This window comes from Stenella coeruleoalba (assembly GCF_951394435.1).
Source record: "Stenella coeruleoalba genome assembly, chromosome: 2".
NCBI lineage: Eukaryota > Metazoa > Chordata > Mammalia > Artiodactyla > Delphinidae > Stenella > Stenella coeruleoalba.
Genome location: NC_137147.1, coordinates 79,988,814 through 80,009,574, shown reverse-complemented (window position 1 = coordinate 80,009,574; position 20,761 = coordinate 79,988,814). Strand labels below are relative to the sequence as shown.

Below are 20,761 nucleotides of genomic sequence, written 5' to 3'. Positions count from 1 at the left end.
TGCAGAGAACATACGCGACAAAAGTTAACTGAAAAGAATGAATGAATAACGAATAAAAGAATTACAAGAGCTCTGAGAAAATTACTAGAAATTACCTGTACTCATTTGTTTGTAACTTGTCTCCCTACTAGACCATAACGCTACAAAAGCAGGGACTTTATCTGACTTATGTCTAATGCCTAAAATAGTACCTGACTCAGTAACTTATTTTTCAAACAAATCTGTGAATAAAATATATTTTTGAGTTGGAGAAACTAAAGTCATTTATTCAACGTTGACTCCTCTTAATACAATATACATTTTGAGAAGTACAAAATGGATAAATTTACAAGATAGGATAAATCCATGAGTACACCCAAATCTTCAATGAAAAGGACTCTCTTTCTTTCCAATAGTACCTGGTTAAATCTTGTGCCATAGCAACTGCTCAGTACATGGTTATAAATCAAGAAAATTTAAGAAATTATTAGGGTTAAGATAAAAGTGATTTATTTTTATTTTTCTCTTTTATCTGCCCTCTCTGTTTTACAGAGGTCAGATAAAATATGTATTTTATAAAATGACATATCGAGCACAATGGGTGGAAATTTTTAAATGAGATAAAAAATTTCAGGAAGTCATAATTCTTAAGAAGGGGTAATATATAAACAATAAGAATCCTCGTCTTTTGAAAGTAGTCCAGATTTGAAGGAGGGAGGGAGGGAGGGAAGGAGAGAGAGAGAGACACGGAGGGAAAGAGATTGATTTTACCTACATTTATTAAAAAAAATCAAAGTAAAACAAACATGTTTGCAATGCCTCTGCAACAAAATTCACGGTGTACACATGTAAACAAGAAAACATAAAATACGTTTAGTGGTCTATTTATATACCAATATTTTTGATGATCTATCTAAATTTACCTGGTACAGTACTTTAGATATGATTAATCATTGTGAAGGGGTATTTACAAGGTAAAAGAACAACCCCATAACAATACTCCATACAAAGCTTTGAATTTTCATGTTTTAACCATAAATAAACATGTATTAATTCAGTATTGCATTAAAACGCTTAAAGTGCATAGAATAACAACTTCTTCATATGCTGATGAGGAAATGCTTCAAAACAGGACTGAGGTTACATGAAGCCAGCTAAAACACCAGTTAAGTATCATCTTTAGTATGCTTCAATAAAAGAATTACCTCTAGATCTTAGAGCACAGAGGAATAGATGGGATTCCTCCATATTAAGTCCCCTTTCTGAACACGTATGCAAGTGGCAATGACTCCCTGGCGTGTTTCTGCACTGCCTTTGTCAGCCATGGCCAATCCAGTCTAGTGCACTCAGTTCCCGGAATCAAGGAAGTCAAGGACCTGGGACTAAGTTTAAGCCATGAGTAAGCCCTTTGCTTTTCCTCCCCGGTGGGGTCTTCTAGTCCTCAGGAAGGAAGCAGAGAAAAGCTAGTCGAAGCAAAGAAGTGGTGTCAAGGGCCTGACTACTCTTAAGCAGATGGTGCCAAGAGAGTAATACCAAGCAGTCTTGAAAATACGACTGCTCAGTCGGTGGCTTCAAACAATAGACTTGGCCGTGCCGTATTGGCCACTGAGTGATCAATATGATCAGATACTTCATAATATTATCGGAACTCCACAGTTCTACACCATATCTCGTGGTGCATCATAGGTCATCCATTCCAACTGGTTCTGAGTCATTATACACTCTTGTTCTTTATCAGATTTTAAAAAGTGATTTCTATCTAATTCACCCTCTTTCCATATGCTGAACATCTCAGTTGTTCTTCTTATATTAAAAAAACATTTTATGGCTGAATAATATTCCATTGTATATATGTGCCACATCTTCTTGTGGCACATATATACAATGGAATATTACTCAGCCATAAAAAGGAATGAAACTGAGTTATTTGTAGTGAGGTGGATGGACCTAGAGACTGTCACACAGAGTGAAGTAAGTCAGAAAGAGAAAAACAAATACTATATGCTAACACATATATATGGAATCTAAAAAAAAAAAAAAGGTCTTGAAGAACCTAGGGGCAAGATGGGAATAAAGATGCAGACCTACGAGAGAATGGACTTGAGGATATGGGGAGGGGAAAGGGTAAGCTGGGACGAAGTGAGAGAGTGGCATGGACATATATACACCACCAAACGTAAAATAGATAGCTAGTGGGAAGCAGCCACATAGCACAGGGAGATCAGCTCGGTGCTTTGTGACCACCTAGAGGGATGGGATAGGGAGAGTGGGTGGGAGGGAGACGCAAGAGGGAAGAGTTATGGGGATATATGTATATGTATAACTGATTCACTTTGTTATAAAGCAGAAACTAACACACCATTATAAAGCAATTATACTCCAATAAAGATGTTAAGAAAAACAAAAACTTGCTGCTTTTGCATAGCAAAATTTAATTCAGTAATCTGAGGCCACTTTCCTTATTTATCAGCTTTCTCTAACTCTCGCTGGAGAATATTTATGGTATACCCCATCTTAAAATTATCAACAATCTTATAACACATTCAACTCCATTCTCCAGGTCACTAATAAAAATATTGAATATTAAGAGTTAAAACTGCCTTCTTGCAGAACTGTATTCAACATCCTTCCTCAACTTGACATAAGACCATTCATTTGACTTTCCTTGGCTAAGTCTTGTCCATTTTGGAGCAAAAATTATGTAATCCAATATTGTCTGATGTTTTTAAACTAAAAAAAATACACTATGCAAACTCTTAAACATCTACATAAAACAGATGTGTACAATAATACGATCTGTATAGAACCTTGACAAATTACCACATTTAAAATGGAGAAGAGGAATTAATTCCTTGTAGAGTGCTTTATGGTTGCTGTGATCAGTTATCACATGAACGCCTTTTGAGGCTTAATTTCTAATGTGTAAGAGATGTTGAAAGAAATAACAATCTGTAATAAGATTCCACATTGGCACACAAACACATGCATACATGTGAGATTTTAAAAAGTCATACTAAATCTATGATGACAATTCATGTTTGGCATAAAAATAATAAAAGCTCAGTATTTCATTTTCAAGTAAAAGTACTAGCCGATTCCATACACGAGACAAAAATACCTAACATGAATTTTTCTAACAATTCTTTTTAATATATAAAGTATTTTATGGACAATATTTCTTTTGTTTCTTTCTCTTGGAAGGCCTAGATTATGGCTAATATCTCATGACACCAAAAGTAATACTGCAACAGATATTAAAGCATTTTTTCAGCCACTTATGCTATAAAATATTAATTGCAAGCCTGTGCATGTGCTGTATATACAGGGGATTAGGTAACTGAGTTCCTGCTCAGTTCTAAATCAATAAAAGATAACATGCACAGCATCCATCATCGTTTTCTCTTCCTTTAGTAGATAATAACTGCAAGTGGAAGATTTTTAAAAATATATATTTAAGCACTCGTGGAGATAACATATGCTGAAGAGGACGTAAGCAATACTTACCTAGGAAGGACAGGTTTTTCTCCAGAAGCAAGTCCCTGAGCAGAACTTCATGCTCATGACCAATGGCACTGGGAAGTGTTAGTTAAGGAGGGTAACATAGGTAGAATTAAAGCACGCTAATACCAGGGCTATACTTTGAGATGAAATGACCAATGGAGGTAATTACAGCAAGTACCTCCTCATACAGCCCACATCTCTGAGGAGTGAGATTTCTTTACAAATCCCCTCATTTAAGTGATTCGATAGACTTTTTTCTATAATGTTTAAATGGATTTTGGCAAATAAAGATTTGTAAATGGATGTGTACTTTATCTTCTTTTGAAAAGAAATTCATTTTAAACATCCTTTATGCTATGTTAAAAATCCCTCAGTTCAATTTAGGACCATTTACTAAGCACTTACAAGGTGCAGCAAAGAATACCAACCAGCCTTTGCCCTAAAAGAGTTTCTAGTCTTACAGAGTTCCATAAATCTTCTGTGAATTCACACTTGTCACAAAGCCAGCATTTAGCAGCTCCTATTTCACTTCTAGTCTATGACTGGTGATCTTCTGTGACTTGGGAAGTCAAACAACTGACTTGTTGAGAATTATATGCACTCTGGAGGAAAGACATCCTAGTAAAGGGCTGTGGATCAGGGTGTGGGTACAGAGGCTGTTTCAAGTCTTTTTCTCGTGTGTGCAAGTTTTCACATATTATATAATGCATATAAATACATACACACTCACACATGAATGTTTTGAGTGCTGGGACTTCCCTGGCGGTCCAGTGGTTAAGACTCCGTGCTTCCACTGCAGGCGGCACAGGTTCGACCCCTGGTAGAGGAACTAAGATCCCGCATGCCAGGCGGCCAAAAAAAAAAAAAAAAAAGTTTTGAGTGCTACTATGAGGCAGGCACTGTATTAAGTGCTTTATGTATTATATTTCATCCTCACAGTTATTATTATCCTTATCTTACAGATGAGAAAACCGAGGCTTAGAAAGAAATCTGCACAAGGTCATATGGCTAATATGTGGCAGAGCAGAGGATCAGTATAAAATCTCTGCAAAGCCTGTGTCTGTAACCTCTGTACGGCTTCTTTAAAAAATATTAAAATTGATTATGTAAAGATAATTGACATTAGTTAATATTTCTTAAATACCATATACTAAGCCTTTGTGCTAAACACTTTGGTGTATCATCTTATTTAATCTTCACAACAATCACATTAGCAGGTACCATTACTAGTCCCATTTTTACAGTTAACGAAAGCAAGGTTCAGGAAGGCTGAAGAACCTGCTGACAGTCTCATGGCCAGTAAGTAATGAAGTCAGGAAAGAAACTTGGAATTCTGGTCTATTTTCCAAAAGGATGAGATTGTACAAAGTGTGAAAAGGAGTGTTATCCTATTCTGGTACTTTAATTCTGTCAAAAGCATTTGGTAACATAGGCAGACCTTGCAGATATTGTGGATTCAGTTCCAGAATTAAAAAAATATCGCAGTAAAGCAAGTTACACGAATTTTTTGGTTTCCCAGCGCATATAGAAGTTATTTTTACACTATAATGTAGTCTATGAAGTGCCCAAAAGCATTATGTCCAAAAAAATGCACATACCTTAATTAAAAAATACTTTATTGCTAAAAAATGTTAACCATCATCTGAGCCCTCAGCGAGTCCTAATCTTTTTGCTACTATAACATCACAGATGATGGTAACAAATATAATAATAACGAAAAGGTTTAAAATACTGTAAGAATTACCAAAAGGTGACGCAGAGACAGGAAGTGAGCAAATGCTATGGGGAAAATGAATCCAACAGACTTGCTCGATGCTGGGTTGCCACAAACCTTCAATTTGTAAAAGGCATAGTATCTGCGCAGCGTAATAAAGTGAAGCACAATAAAATGAGGTGTGCCTGTAATTATCTAATTCTCCATCTCACTGATGCCAACCTGGTCCTATCACTCCTTGGCTTACCAGAGACTCTTTAATTCTGATCATGCACTGCAAGAGTCCAATTTAAATGAAATAAAGCTTATATATTATTTGTAAAATTAAAAATTCTTAGAGAATTAGTCTGCTCTTTATCAACACATACAGGTGAATATCACTTAAATCTTAGAATTCAAGAGGTGAGACCACTCGTATCCACTATCAAAACAAGCCCCAAGTCATTATCATTGTCTTTTTCCTTCTGCTGTCCCCTCCTCCCCATGCATAGGACTGCTCTTACTTCTCACTGAAAACAAAATAAAGAAAACAAATTCTTAAATCACAAAATTTCACACACTTGCAGAGTCCATTGAAGATATCTGATGAATACCTCTCAATGGTTTCTCATTACTAGGGGCATCCCACATTTGAGAACTAAATTATTTACTTCTATTCCACATAAATGTGCTCTCACTTTTATTGTTGTAAATTATTTACATCTAAAATGTTGAATCATGAAACCAAGGTTACTGATGGTACAGAAATGAAACCCACAGCACTTCAAGCTTCCTGTACCCTTGTCTTTCCTTGCTCCTCTGTTTAGGTCTTTGTCTAATAGCTTGTCCTGAAGTCACACTTTGGAAAGTTGAGGTGGCTGGTTTCTCACGCCTTTTGTGTCCGTGAATATAACCTGTGGCAGGAAAGGTGAGTGGGCGTGGCTATGTAGGAAGAATTACAGTAGACACCAAAAGAAAAAGAAAGCACAATGACAATTTATATACTCTTTGCTACTGTGCTTTTTTGGCGTCTTATTAACAAATGACCAATTTACTTTATTCTACTTAAACAAATGTCTACATGTAACATTTTCATAATGGAGTAAAAAGGTTTTGCACCTATTCTATTTATTAAGCGTGTGCTTTCTAATGAAATGATGCAATTTACCGAGTAAGCAATGTAAACGTTACCAAATTATCAGAACAACATACAAATAGCATTTCCACTCACATGAAAATTCAATAATTTTTACTCAGTGTGAAATAAAATAATTCCTGTTGATCAGCCTCAGAAACATCTATGCAAGTGTGTTTACATTATATTAAACTGCTACTATCTCAGTACAAAGATAAAATCAATTCTCTATGAACATCCCAGCCTGTTTTATTTTGCACAGTAAAAGCAATCACTAATTTGAAACTTTGGAAAGATATACTTCTTGATTATGCTTTGTTTGATATAAACATATATAAAATACAAGGTCTAGAAAATAAGGCTTATAAAAACTGTAATTTTATTGGCAATAGGCATAATGGAACTGTGAAATTATAATCTAGTCAGTGAATACAATTTACAGACATACATCATTATCTTTATCAACTGAAATCATGTACTACTTTAAATTCTACTGGCAATAACACAGCCAAAAAAGGAAAGTGAATGATGGCAAAAATGCAAGGAAAATACTCCAAACAGAATTTATAATGCTTCATAAGCAGAAACACTTAGACTTTCTCTATAATAATACCTATTATTGATGTATGGCAGTGACCATGGGGCAAAACTTGTAAATAACCTCACAAGCCATTTTCTTCCCCAGCAATACAGCAATCTGGTTTCCCGTAAGCATCTCAACTATTACTGAAAAACAGCCTCCTGGCATTTGCAAAGCAGTTGACTTCATACGTTAGTCCATGCATATATAATTAGATAGTTATATTTAAAATCAATAAGCAATCCTTCAAAAGACATTATGCTTTTAAAACCTTAACTTTAAATTGATTTTTAACTATTTTATGTGCTTCAAAATTAACATGTAATTCCACGCCAGATACTCTGAGATGGTGTTAGTTGTTATATGAATGTGCTAAACTTTATCACTGTAGCAATGTGAGGTTGGCATTCCGACAGTTTCTAACACTATCATTAATTTTACACTGAAAATAGAAGTATAGTTTCACTTTGGTCTAATAAAGAGGCAAGCTTATGACAATGCTGTGATTTTTATTAATTTAAGTTAGATTGGAATAAGAAATATACAAAGGGCTATAATATATTAATATTATATATTAATAAATATAATAGATTAAGTTAGATTGGAAGAATAAATATACCAAGGGCTGTAACATAGATACTGAATATTCTTACAAGAGGACTCTGCTAAAAGATTATTTTTCAAAGGTTAACTTTATGAAAAAAAGAAAATGAATCTTTTTTTTTACAAAAATTTCATTGACTCCTAACAAAAAGCCTCCTTACTGGTAATCACCGAGTCACAACTGGTCGCAATGCCACCCATGCTAACAAAACCCAGGAAGGGCATGTTATATTATTAAGAAATATGAGACTCATGGACTCAGATAGATATGATTCCCATTAAAAAATTGCTAATTATTTACTTTTTGAATAAACTTTTTGAGCCAAGGACTGTCAATATCCTTAGTGTTGCCACAACACTACTAAAGGTATTGATTAAAAATGTCCTTCTTCACCACGTCTAGTTGCTGTCCACTCAAATCCTGTTTGAAGAAGCAAGCATTAACTCTAGTAATCTCAATATCTTTAATGAAGAATGACTGGACATCTGCTCATAGCCTTAAATTCAGTCCAGAGGGAAAAATTAGCTTGGTTTTCTCTAAAAATGTTTATTAGGAACCCAAGCAAGAGCTCAGATTGTAATCAACATTTAAGCAATAAGAATCTACTGCCCTTTAAAACGTGATAGTCTCTGGTGGCATTTTAATCACATCATCCTTTAACTCCAGGCTCAAAATTTATTCTCAACTAAATTTGGTTCATTTTAAATAGAAATGTGTTATATTTGAAAAAATGTTCACTGGAATGGTTAGACATCCCAGACAATGTGTTACTTGCCTCATGACTCTGTACCTTTAAACTCACTGAAAACCAAGCAGTTTGAAATAAGCCTGTGACTGTGCAACTGCTGAACTGACATCTTCCCGGGGCCTATCTGATTTTTTTTTTTTTTTTAAGCTGTAGAAAAGAATGGTCTGCAGTGACCCTCCAGTTGATTGAATATAAAATAGAAGAGTATGATATGTGTTTTGTGAAGCAGAACTTTATGTCAGGTTAAAGCTAGACACATCTCCTCCACTGAGTCTAAGCTCGTCAATTGTGCACCTAAAATTTTATGGGAAAGGATACTGTTTGATGCAGTCCACCAGTGGTCCATAACAGCAGTCGTTCACGATGCACTGCAGACAAATAAGAGAAGGGGTCTGGGATGAGTGACTACAAAAACTGTTGCAGTTAAATAGTATCCTAAAAGCAGTCATTCCTTTTCCTAAAAAAAAAAATTTAAAAAGCTATCAAAAGACTGTTCAGATTTAATCACAGAAAACAAAAATTGCATCCTTTTTATTCACTATAAAAGCAAGCTATTAAAAAGTGAAATGCTCTTCTCGCAAATATTGCATTGCCATTTATGGTGCACCCTGACCTCAGTGATAGTTTATGATGACAGTAATTAAATGAGGTTTAAAATCCTTTACTCTGCTAGGCAGATAACAGCATTGCCACTGAAAATAGACAGCTGTGATTAATACCTGATAGACCTGATTTGCTAGAACTCCATCTGGAATCTGAGAAGGGTCCCGTAGCATACTATTTATAACAGACTTGGAGGCTGCAGAAGAAAAGAGATGAACTGTTAGCAGACAGTCAACATACTTTTAATACAACATGAGAAGTGACATATACCTATAAATACACAAAGCATGAAAATGAAAACATTACTGATACTAATCATTTTTTTCCTTTTTTCAAATCTACGGGAAGCTTTTAATTAGACCATTTTGCCAAGTTTATAAGTCACATTGCCAGATTTGAAGATGACCTAATTTTTCCAAGGTAAATTAACAAGTACAGACCTAAAGCATATGTCTCTTTGCAGATAAATTAGCTTTGGAAAAGCCCACTTGGGGGAAAAAGAAAACCACAACAAAAACAATCAGAAAAGAAAATATTTACCTTTTGCAGGTAAGTATGTTATAATCAAGCATATGTACCTGGAAAGCTTAGTGAAGGCAGGTCAGATTCAAAGACTTCAATGACGTCAATAAAAAATAACTTTCAGCCGAGAAAGCATCTCTGAATTCTAAACCTTTCTGAAATAATTCTCATCAACTGCCACGAAATGTTATGTCCATTTCACAGGTAAGGAAAGTAGGTAAAACTGACTGACAATAGAGCAAATCTTTTTTTTTTTTTTTTTTGCAGTATGCGGGCCTCTCACTGCTGTGGCCTCTCCCGTTGCGGAGCACAGGCTCCGGATGCGCAGGCTCAGCGGCCATGGCTCACGGGCCCAGCCGCTCCGTGGCATGTGGGATCCTCCCGGACACGAACCCGTGTCCCCTGTATCGGCAGGCGGACTCTCAACCACTGCGCCACCAGGGAAGCCCTGAGCCAATCATAAATAAGGGAAAATAATACACATACACACACACACACATTTGTATTTATATACGAATTTTTGTCCCAAAACGTCTCATCACACCCAGTTGCAAATTAAATTGACCTTATCCCGGGGAACCGCAACAGAAGGGACTATGGGAGGCATCTTCTGAGGGATGCTATATCAGATCACACCCTTTGAAAAGTGAGGCAGGAGATCCTGGCCTCACTGTTTACTGTAGGCATGCAGAAGCCATGGTGGCCAGAACTCCTCTTCCTCAGCATGGGAGGAAGGCACGTCTCTAGATGGAAGCTAAGTCAGGTGTTGCTTAGGAACCAATTCCTTCAAGTCCTCCAGTGGACTCATTCCCATTTACCAAAATAGCTTAGGGTCTGGTCCCTACAAGCACAAACTAAAAGCATACTGGATAATTATCTAGTTAAACAGAATGAACACAGACCACAGACCTATGTCATTCAGGTTCTGAGAAAGTTTTTGGCTTAACGTATTTTTTTAGATTATGATGTTCTTTATCAAGTTCAGTACCATAAGAACACTGACAGATAGGATAAATGTTAGTAAATTCTGTGGAAGGAAATAAGGAAATGACATCTTTCTCACTTAAGCATAGTATGGAGTGCACAAAGAAAAAATGAAGCGCAATAATTTTAATTATTTCCTATTCTTAGTCCCATAACTGCATGTTTATAGCAATGTTATATAGTTAATAGCCATTTATAAATGTGTTTGCACTGCAAGTGGAGAGGCCATATTTGGAGTCTCAGAAAAGATCATCATCACTGGAGGAATCCTATCCAGCCCTATCCCTATAGCCAGCTCTGCAACCTGGCAAATTACGGAACCTCTCAAATTCGGTGTCTTCCTCTGTAGAAAGTGATAATGTTATCTGACATGACTACCTTTAAGGGTTCTTACATGAGTCCCTAGAGAAAACAGCTACAACAGCTTTTTTGTTATTTATTTTGTTAAAGTTTAAGTAATAATAAGAAACAAATCAGGCTTAGGCATTTGCCTCATGTAAGCTTAAGTTAGACTCAATTATTTCGGAAAGACATTACCATGGATAAGCGGAACAAACATTGGAAATATGAAGCAGCAAACTGTCTTATTATAAAAGAATAGATTATTCCAACAGTAGTGTTAAATAGATAGAAAAGTACCTGGTAAACTCACTCTGTTTTCCCAACTTAATTCTAAGGCCAGGCTAGTAGGAGGGGAACAAAGCAATCGCACATGCACTGGGTCACCTTCCCTGAGGGACTGCACTCTCTCTGGTCTGCCACTCAGTCACCGGATAGTAATGGCAGACACATTCCTTTGTGGTACCCATGATGCTATCAGTGTCTCAAGGGAACAAAAGCACCTTCTCCACATGCACCTGGTTATTGCTAAGTTATTACACTGCTAACTCTCATACCCATGTGAGAAGAAGATTACTAAATGACCAGACAGTATACCCAAAAGTGCTATTCTAGGGAAAATTACTGACCTCATACCAAACTATATGCAAACTCATTGCTAAAATCATAAAACAAAGGCCCTTTTTAAAAAAGAAGAGGGACAATACCCTAGTACAGAAAAAAATTAGGTCATTTATTTTATGAGGGAAGAAAGGGAAATATTAAAGAAAAAAGAAACTGATGACATCATAATTTTCCTCACAATATACATTTTAGAACAGTGTGCTTACCAGAATTAAGAATCATTGCCAATAAACTTAAAAAAAATAGTTTGAATATATTGAATAGAACACTATTCAAATCAAAGGAAGCTTGCGAGAGGAAGTCAGTGATTTTAAATTGAATAGTAAAAACTATATATCGAGTCCGCGTTCATTTTAAACTCAGAAAAAGCTCTTTTCTCTTCTTGCAACCTGCCGTTTTTCAGAGCACGAGAGAAAAGTGCTAACACATAGGAACTGCAGGCCAAGGCTCCAGATGCAGGATGTGCCTCTGCCCTCCATGCCTGGGTCTTTGCACTCAGGCTTGAGGAGGTCTACATCTCAGATCAAGCCAGAGTGCAAGCATACATTTACACACATACTCTGAAGCTTAGGAAATGCCAAAGGGAGGAATAATAACATCAACCAGATAAGGAAAGGCAATTGGACAATCTTGGGACGGCTGGGGATAGGAACCCTCACGGAAGCCTATGCCTTTCACAGAAGCTGTCCCTAGGCCAGCCATGACATCTGTCCAATGTACATCAATCTATTTTGACCACAGGTAGACAGGAGTTTTGTTCTCCCTAACCTTTGCTAGAGGTAGTCGTTCTGCTGATTTCACAATTTAACCCTGTCACTGCTTCAACTGCTGGGATTTCAGCTATCTACCAAGCATGTGCAAAGCAAGAATGCCTGAGTCACTTGAAGGAAGATGTACAAGAATAGGAGAGCTGGTATCTGTTAAAGCACGCTACACAGAAGACAGGCAAGAGGCGATGCCTGGACTAAGGCATAATGCCTAAATAAAGATCATGATCTTTTTATTGTGGAATATTTCTAACATAAAGAAGGCAGGAGGCTAATATAATAAATATCCATGTCCCACCATTCTGACTTAGCTTCTGGATCGGCAATTAAATTAACTTTGGATAGCCTAAGATTAATTTGTGTAAACTTTTAAACTTATCACTCTTGTTAGAGGTTGGTTTGTTTTACTAGTATTTCCAAGAAACCAAATTTGGGTTTTGCTTTCTCTCTACTGCTCCATTTCTTCAAGTTACATTGAATTTATCCTTTTGTGATCATTGTTTCCTGCTTTCTTCTTTGAGTTTGCTACACTTATCCTTTTACTAATTTACTATGTTTATTAAATACATTTTTAATCTTTTAACATACTTTTTAAGGCTATAATTTTTCCTCTAAATTCTGCTTTAGCTACATGCCATAATTTTTGCTGTCATTTATAAATATTTTGTAGTTTCCATTATGATTTAATCTTTGACTCATAAATTCTTTTAAACATTTCATTTTTTATATTTCCAATTTGATCTAATTGTGGTCAATGTATGTGATGTTTATTTTAATTTGGAAGTATGTGCTTGACTTCCTTTGTGTTTTTATATGGAACATATTTTTATAAATGTTTTATATATCTTAAAAATCACTGAAGTTCCTATTGAGGTACAGAGTTCAGGTATGTCTAGTATGTCAAGGTTTTTAATTGTATTATTCAAATCTTATATATTCTTATTAATATTTTCCACACTAGATATGAACTAATCTACTACTACTGTCAGTTTGTCAGTTTCTCCACATAATTCTATCAATGTTTGTTTTCTATATTAGGAGGCTATTTTGTTGGGTGTACAAACTCATTGTTTTACATATACTTCTTAGAAATTATATCTTTTGGCATCAAGTCATAACCTTCTCAATCTCTTTTTTTGTGCTAAACATAACATTACCTAGTGGTAATACTGCTGCACCACTTTTCTTTTGGATAGTATCTGCCTGATATATCTGGTATTCCATTTCTTTACTTTAAACTTCATTTTATCATTAAGTCTTAGGCCTGACTCTTATTAATAACATTTAGCCAGATTTTCTAAAATCAAATTTGAAAATCTTTGCTTTTTAAAAAGTGAGTTTAATCCACTTGCAACTGAGACATCTGGACTTATCTCTACCCTCTTGTTTTCCATGTTCTGGTAACCATTTTCTTCCCTTCTCCATTTCTCCTTTACTACCTCCTAGTTGATTAACTTTTCTTTATGCCCCCTTTCTCTCTTTATTCACTTGAATGTAATACACTTTGTATCTACTTCTTCAGTAGTCCTCTCAAAAAAATTTAAACAATATCTAATCTAATCATACCTCCTTTGTAATTCTGAGTATAAGTAATTTAGAATGCACTCACTCCAATCAGAAAGCCCCCATTCCTCATCAGCCTCCATGTTATTGTGCCTATTATTTCTGTTCAACCATCTTGTTTGTAAACACAATTTCCTAGTTAGTCTTTGTGATGGTTAATTTTATGTGTCAACTTGATCGGGCCACAGGGTGACACATTTGGTCAAACATTATTCTAGATGTTTGTAAGGGTGTTTCTGGATGAGATTCACATTTGAATTGGTAGACTGAGTAAAGCAGATTGTCTTCCCTAATGTGGTGGGCCTCATCCAATCAGCTGAAGGACTGACTAGAACAAAAAGACTGAGTAGAAGAGAATTCTTTCTGCCTAACTGCCTTTGACTTGGGACATTGGTATTTTCCTGCCTTTAGACTAGAACTAAAATATTGGTTCCTCCTGGGTCTCAAGCCTGCAGGCCTTTGGACTGGAACTAGGCCACTGGCATTGCCTCTCCTGTGTCTCCAGCTTGCTGACTAACTGTAGATATTGAGACTTATTAGCCTCTATTATCTTGTGAACCAATTTCTTATAATCATATCTCTCTCTCCACACACACAGACACACACACACACACACACACACACACACGCACACAGTCCTACTGGTTCTGTTTCTCTGGAGAATCTTCACTTATATAATCTCTTTCCATTTTTAAAAACATTTTTTAAACATTCAATGCTTATTTAGATTTATCAACATGTTTGTCAATTTCCTTTTTCAGCATTGCTTCTTGAATTCCACATTCTACTTTTGGATTCAATATCCAAAAATTGGATATTGTTACTAAAGCACCTCATTTATTAGTTCTTTCAACTGGGATCACTGAGTAGTAAATCATTTAGTTCTGCCTCATCTGAAAATATCTCTACTTATTTCTCACTCTTGAATGATAATATAGCTGGGCACAGAATCACAGGCTAAGATTCAGCCCTTTGAAGATATGATTCCATTGTTTCTTGACATCTATTACAAATAAGAACTCTACTGTCAGTCTAATGGTAGTCCTTATATAGGTAATTTGTCTTTAATTTCTGGTTGCTTTTAGATTTTTCTTTGATATCCAATAGTTACATCACTGTTCACCTGGGTATGGCTCTTTTTATTTAGCCTGCTTGGAATTAGCTATGTTTCATGAGTCTAAGGATAAATGCCTTTAACCAGTTTGAAAGAAATGAGCCATTATAGCTTTGGTCTCCATTCTCTTTCTGGAACGCTTACATTAGACATCTTTTAGGTCTTATTTTATCTCCTACCCCTATAAAGTGTTTATATTTCCCTTCTCTTCATCTCTTGTGTTACACTAAAGTTACTTTCCTTAGATCCATCCTAGAATTCACTAACTTTTGTTCTAATCTAATTCTTCTAATTTTTATTGTTTAATCCAACACTTCACTCATCTAATGAGCTTTTAACCTCAATGACAATTATTTCATTTCTAAACATTATTTTTGTATTTTTAAATGTGTTTTTCACACTATTTCCTATTCTTTCATTTATCCAGTTATAGTCTTCCGTTTTTTTTTTTTTTTTTTTTTGGCTGCGTCACGTCTTCGTTGTGGTGTGCAGGCTTCTCTCTAGTTGCGGCACACGGGTCTTCTCTCTCTGGTTGAGGCGCACAAGCTCAGTTGTTGTGGCACGTGGGGCTCAGTTGCCCTGCGGCATGTGGGATCTTAGTTCCCCAATCAGGGATTGAACCCACATCCCTTTCATTGGAAGGAGGATTCTTTACCACTGGACTATCAGGGAAGTCCCTATAGTCTTTCTTTTTATTCAATCAGCTTATATATTAATTTTAGTTTATAAATGTCATCTTATAGATTAAATTTCTCATCTCTAGTCCATAGTATACGATTTCTCTACCTATCTATCTATCTACCTGCCTACCTACTTACCTATCTTCCCTATGGTGGTAGTTTCCTTACTTGCCTTGTAAATTTTTACTGTTAGCTTATTTTCAGAAAGAATTGTTTGACTTGTGCTGCGGAAATAACCATGACAAAGTAGTTTTATGTATACTTTTGCAGAGACTAGTTTTATTGTTAATTTCTTAGCTCAGGCTTCCTGCAGTAAGTAAGAATGCAAATCTGAACCTATACCCACAAATGGTGCTGACCTATTTCTAATGTCTCTCTCCTCTCCTAATACTCCACAATCCAAGTCCATATACAGTAAGCAAGCTTCCTTACATTTTCTCTAGGCACGTGGAGTTTCCTACTCCTTTTTTTCATGGTTTGGGCTATTTGTAGAAGCTCAATTCCAGCTCCTGGCTGCACATCTTTCCCTATGGGGTGTTAAAAATCCCAGCCCCGGCCTTTTATGTCTACATCTAAAGCTAAAAATTCTTATGGACCTACACAGTGTGAGCCCCTGTTCACCACTCTGAATATACATTCTGTCTCCATTTCTTGTAACTAGAGATTGAATTCCTTTGTTTGAACTTGATTATGTATTTTAAAAGATTTTTTTTGTTGTTTATTTGGTCTATCATTTCTATGTCCTTGTCATGGAAACGTAGCCCATCCACAAAAACTCACTCTGTTATGTTGCTGAAGTTTTTGGAAACCCTTTAATAAGAAGTTCAAGGGAAAGCTTGTTTCTTTGTTAATTTTTTTTTTGCAGTTAAAGTTATATAAATATATAAAGAAAAAAGTCCTCCCATGAAGTTGGAGCCCCAGACAATAGCGAGAGGGGCAGGTGGCAAATATGCAGGTAGGTTGGAGAATGGAACCACCTAAATCACCCGTGAAGTCCTCTCTGCTGCATGGTGTCTGGCTAGGCCAGGGAAATGGGAGAATGGTCATTGGTGGCTAGGAAATAAATCGTTCCCCTGACCCCTCCAAAGGCTGCTACCATGTCAGAGGTCAAAGCACTGTGCTAATCAACAGGCTTGGGAAACAAAACAACTTGTTTCTGAGGGTTTGAGAATCAATTCCACGGGCTTCTCAAATACAGACCCATATTTTTTTTGGTGGAGGGGATTGGTGGCTTTAAACACCAATTTCTTAACAAGCTCATTATTTGGCAAGTTGGGCTGGACTCAATGGAGACAGCTTCTCTTTGTGTGGCGTTAACTGGAGTGGATTATCTGGGTGCTGGAGGATTCACTTTCTTGACCACTCACTCACAGGTCTGGCAAATCTGTGCTTGCTGTGAGGTTAGCTATAACTGTGGGAGAGGGGCCTCGGTTTTTCTCCATTTGGACTTCTCTGAGGTCTGCTTGAACTTCCCCTTGAATTGATGGGTAGGTTCCAAGAGCAAGCATCCCAAGGGAGCCAGGCAGAAGTTTATGACTTCTTATGACCTAGCCTCAGATATCATACAAGACCATAATTTTTTTTTACATCTTCTTCAAAAGAGGAAAAACATGCCTTCTAAAGGAAAGGTAAACTTGCAAAGCTATGCACTATAATGCTTTCAAATGCAGAGGCAGCACGGAACAGTGGTTATGCGCTGAGTCTAGAATCAGATAGACCTGGTTTGAGGCCTGGCCCTTCCACCTGCTAGCTGTGTCATATCAACAAGTTAATTAACCTCTGTGACCTTCAGTTCCCTCATCAGTAAAAGAGCATTAACACTGGTGCTTATTTTGTAGGGTTGTTGTGAAGATGAAATAAAATAACACGCAAAAAGCACTAACATGCTGTTTGAGACCTGGGATGTTACAGTCGTTAGGCTGTTGCCTTGGCCGGTGTTAGATTACAGTGTGGCCTGCTTTTTGCCTCCCAAAATCACATCATCAAAATCATTTGTTACTTTCTATGGTCCAGAGGGTAAAAAAAGAAAAACTTCATGAGGTATAAATGAAGTCAGGAGCCTGCTCTTACCACGCACATGTTGCCACGGCCTTGGAGAGACAGCAGAAGTGAGTCTATTCAACAGGCAAAAGGCGTCAATGCCAGAATTTCCCTCTTTACACCCCACCCCTGCCGCGCCCCCTTGTGGGATTCAGTGTGTGCAGTGCACAATCCGGAATCAAACCTGCTCTCTGGAAAGAACCTGGTAGAAGTCCTTTCCACCTCTGTGTGTGTTAAGCTTAATGTGTTGTCGCTGCATGAGGGGTTTGTATTTTAAGTCTTGCCTATAACCATAGAAGAGAGAGATTTTTTCCCCTCCAGCTAAGGGCATTTCAAGCATCAGCAATCAAGCAAGTAGCAACTCTGCCCAAATCATTAACATCACACCCACTTTTATAACTCTTCCTTTCCTTAGTGTAAGCTCAGATAAGTGGCCAGCTACTGCGGAAAGGAACGGAGGCAAACAAGCAGGTGAATCATCTTCACTCTTAAGGTCCCTGGAAGTCCTGCCTACTGCAAAGAGTGCCATCTGCCTAGGTTACACCTGGACTGAAACAAAGACAAGACCATATATACATGGGACCTCCAATCCGATGTCACAAATGGATTTAAGCATGATAAGTGAGCCAGCATGGGGCTGACTATACACTGGATAGCAGCAGTCAGGAGTGAAAACAAGATGAAATGAGGGATGGATGATACAGGGATAAAGATGAGACGGGTCATTTGGAAGGAAAATTCAAGTGCAGACAGCACAGTGTTGTTAGAACCTGGTTCTCCCTCCATTGAAAAAGCAAAGAATAATAATAAAAAAAAACAATCCCTGCAGCTGAAAAGCTGGATGGGGAAGACAGCTGCTCCCAAAACACACCAGGAGTTCTGCTTCTTCACGCGGCTGCTCCAGAGGCTGAGCTCCAGAATGGCAAAGCCTAAAATTTAATCTAGAATTAAATTTTAAGCTAGAATTTAATCTCTTCTTCAAGTGCTGGTTTAAGGCTTTTGGATATCAAGGTCATGAAGGTCTCAAGTTACATCTCCATGGAGCTGGCCTGCCAGAGTCTTTTCTGGACAATTTCAATATTGCCAGTGGCCTACAGGAGCCTACTTTCTCTTACAGTTGGAACCACTCCTCTGGAGAATTCCAGGCAGCTCGCTAGCTCTCCTGTAGCACTGGAGTGATCTCTAAAGCAGTCTGATCCCATGTGACCATCTGAATAAGAAATACCTTTTAACATTAGGGAACCCTATAGGGACAAATTATAATTTTGCTCTCTAACTAGCACATAATTGTGTAAGAAATAACTTGAACTAGAGTCATCAAAAAAGTATTATATAAGGACAAGAGGAAGGTGTCTCCAAAGCATGAATAGTCACACTGATCAGATTCTTGTCTCAGGCAACTTGCAGCTCTACAGCCATCATACACCATCAACTCTTATTCAACGAACAAACATTCAACAGAAATTTATTCAGCATGTGGTTAATGCCAAGTACATATTTAATTCCACCCCAGACTCCATCGTCCAAATCTGGAATGTTCTTTTGAATCTTTCCATTGGCCAAAACTTCAAAGCTCAGTTCAATTCTCACCTCCTCCAGTAAAGTTTTCCCTTAATTCTTCTTGTTCTCCTCTCCCTCATACTGTGGGGCGGAGTGAACTCATTGCTACCGATCATTTGGCACTTTATTAAATATTACTTTGTCACCTGTTGACAGAAGATTGATCAGGATGCTAAGACTTGAAACCATGATAGCCCAAAGAAAACAAAATCTGAAGGAAAAAAATAATGCTTAGCACAGTACAGAAAAAAGATATCATACTTCCTCAATGCTATCTTTACATATCTGAGGGGTTTTACATGGAGGATTAGCTAATTCTGTGGTCACACCAAGAAGATGAGAAATAATTCTTATAAGTTTATTACTGGTGCTGAAGCTACAAGGTTTCAGATTGCATTGTGGCCCTATGTTTGGTCTACGTCAATCTTTCTTCACCTCTTTTTAGTTTGTTTCATTATGGCCGCCTCAGGACACTTTCAGATGTTTTTTTCTTAACTGCTCCCCAATGAAATTTCAATGCCGCAGATATACTTGGTATCTGGCTACGGCATATCACCATCTTTGAGAATGCATGGCTCACAAAGACAACTGAGGAACTGCTTGTGTCAGGATACTTGACAAGCTGCCTAAAAGCAAAAATACTTCTCAGCTATCACCTCAAAGTCGCTCTGCACAAATAGCTACTCAATAAATTGCTGACCACATTATTAATGAACTACTCAAAATCCAATTCCCTACTGTTACAGCCATTTCTACGTATTAAAATGGATTTGACTTAATTTGAGCTTTTATTATTCCAGATGAGTAGGCTTTTTAAAAAACTGTTTTCAGAAAATGTAGACTAAGAGGCTATGGGACACAATGGGTCTTTAGATAAGTGCTGACAACATCTAATGCCATGTCTCCCAAAGAGAAGAGGGCTTAACACTGGCATAGGAGAAGTGACTTTACTAGGACACAAAATAATTGTTTGAACAGTTATACGTTATTTTAACAAGTACTTTCTATTTATGGCAGGAAAGCCCAGTTTATTATTTAACGTGGTATTATAAATTTCCCTTTGAAAATATAATTAAATAAATGACATTTAAAAAATATCAGGTAGATATAGCGTATTTATTATTAGTACGTGTGGTACACTATGTGGATATGGTAAAACTGTAAATGTACCCAAATTTCTAATTTCAGAAACACTATATAAAGTCAGTTGAGCATTCAGGAAGGTGGGGTTACTCAGCCTACCCTATAACAAGTGTCCACTTCTGAAAAGGAATAACAGTCAACATTTACTGAGTGTTTACTGTGTACCAGGCACAACTCTAAACCCTAATTCGATGAACTCTCAGTATGTACTCACAAGGTGGCTATCCTCATCTTAGATATGAAGAAACTGATGGGGAATTTACGTAATTTGCCCAAAGTCCCACTCCTAGTTAGTGGTGGAGCCATGATATGAACTTACTAGCCAGTTGGGCTCATAATTACCTGGCTATTCTCCAGCACTATTCCCATGGTACTCAAAAGTAATGTGAAATGTTCCAGATTGAGGCATTATATTTATAAGATTTGACCTCCAGATTGAGGCAACATATCTATAAGAATTGACCTCGTTTTCCTCCCTCCTAGATATCCCTCCAATTCAAATATTGGCAATTAAAGTTGCAAGACACTTAGTGCTCCAGGTAGAGCAAATATAGGGCCACATAATGAAGCTGAGCTCTTCTG

The 20,761-nt window shown here is 37.0% G+C and overlaps 1 protein-coding gene across 4 annotated transcripts in view; it reads right to left on the bottom strand.

The window, feature by feature from the left end:
* CDIN1 (CDAN1 interacting nuclease 1) overlaps positions 1-20,761 on the bottom strand; it is a 219,523-nt gene that overhangs the window by 113,067 nt on the left and 85,695 nt on the right. For all 4 annotated transcript variants that reach the window (XM_079912234.1, XM_079912235.1, XM_079912236.1 and 1 more), the window contains exons 6-8: positions 8,960-9,039; positions 8,559-8,608; positions 3,484-3,551 (exon numbers count right to left, since the gene is read on the bottom strand). In XM_079912234.1, coding sequence (XP_079768360.1) covers positions 3,484-3,551; positions 8,559-8,608; positions 8,960-9,039 — 198 coding nt within the window. The remainder of the gene's footprint in view (positions 1-3,483; positions 3,552-8,558; positions 8,609-8,959; positions 9,040-20,761) is intronic.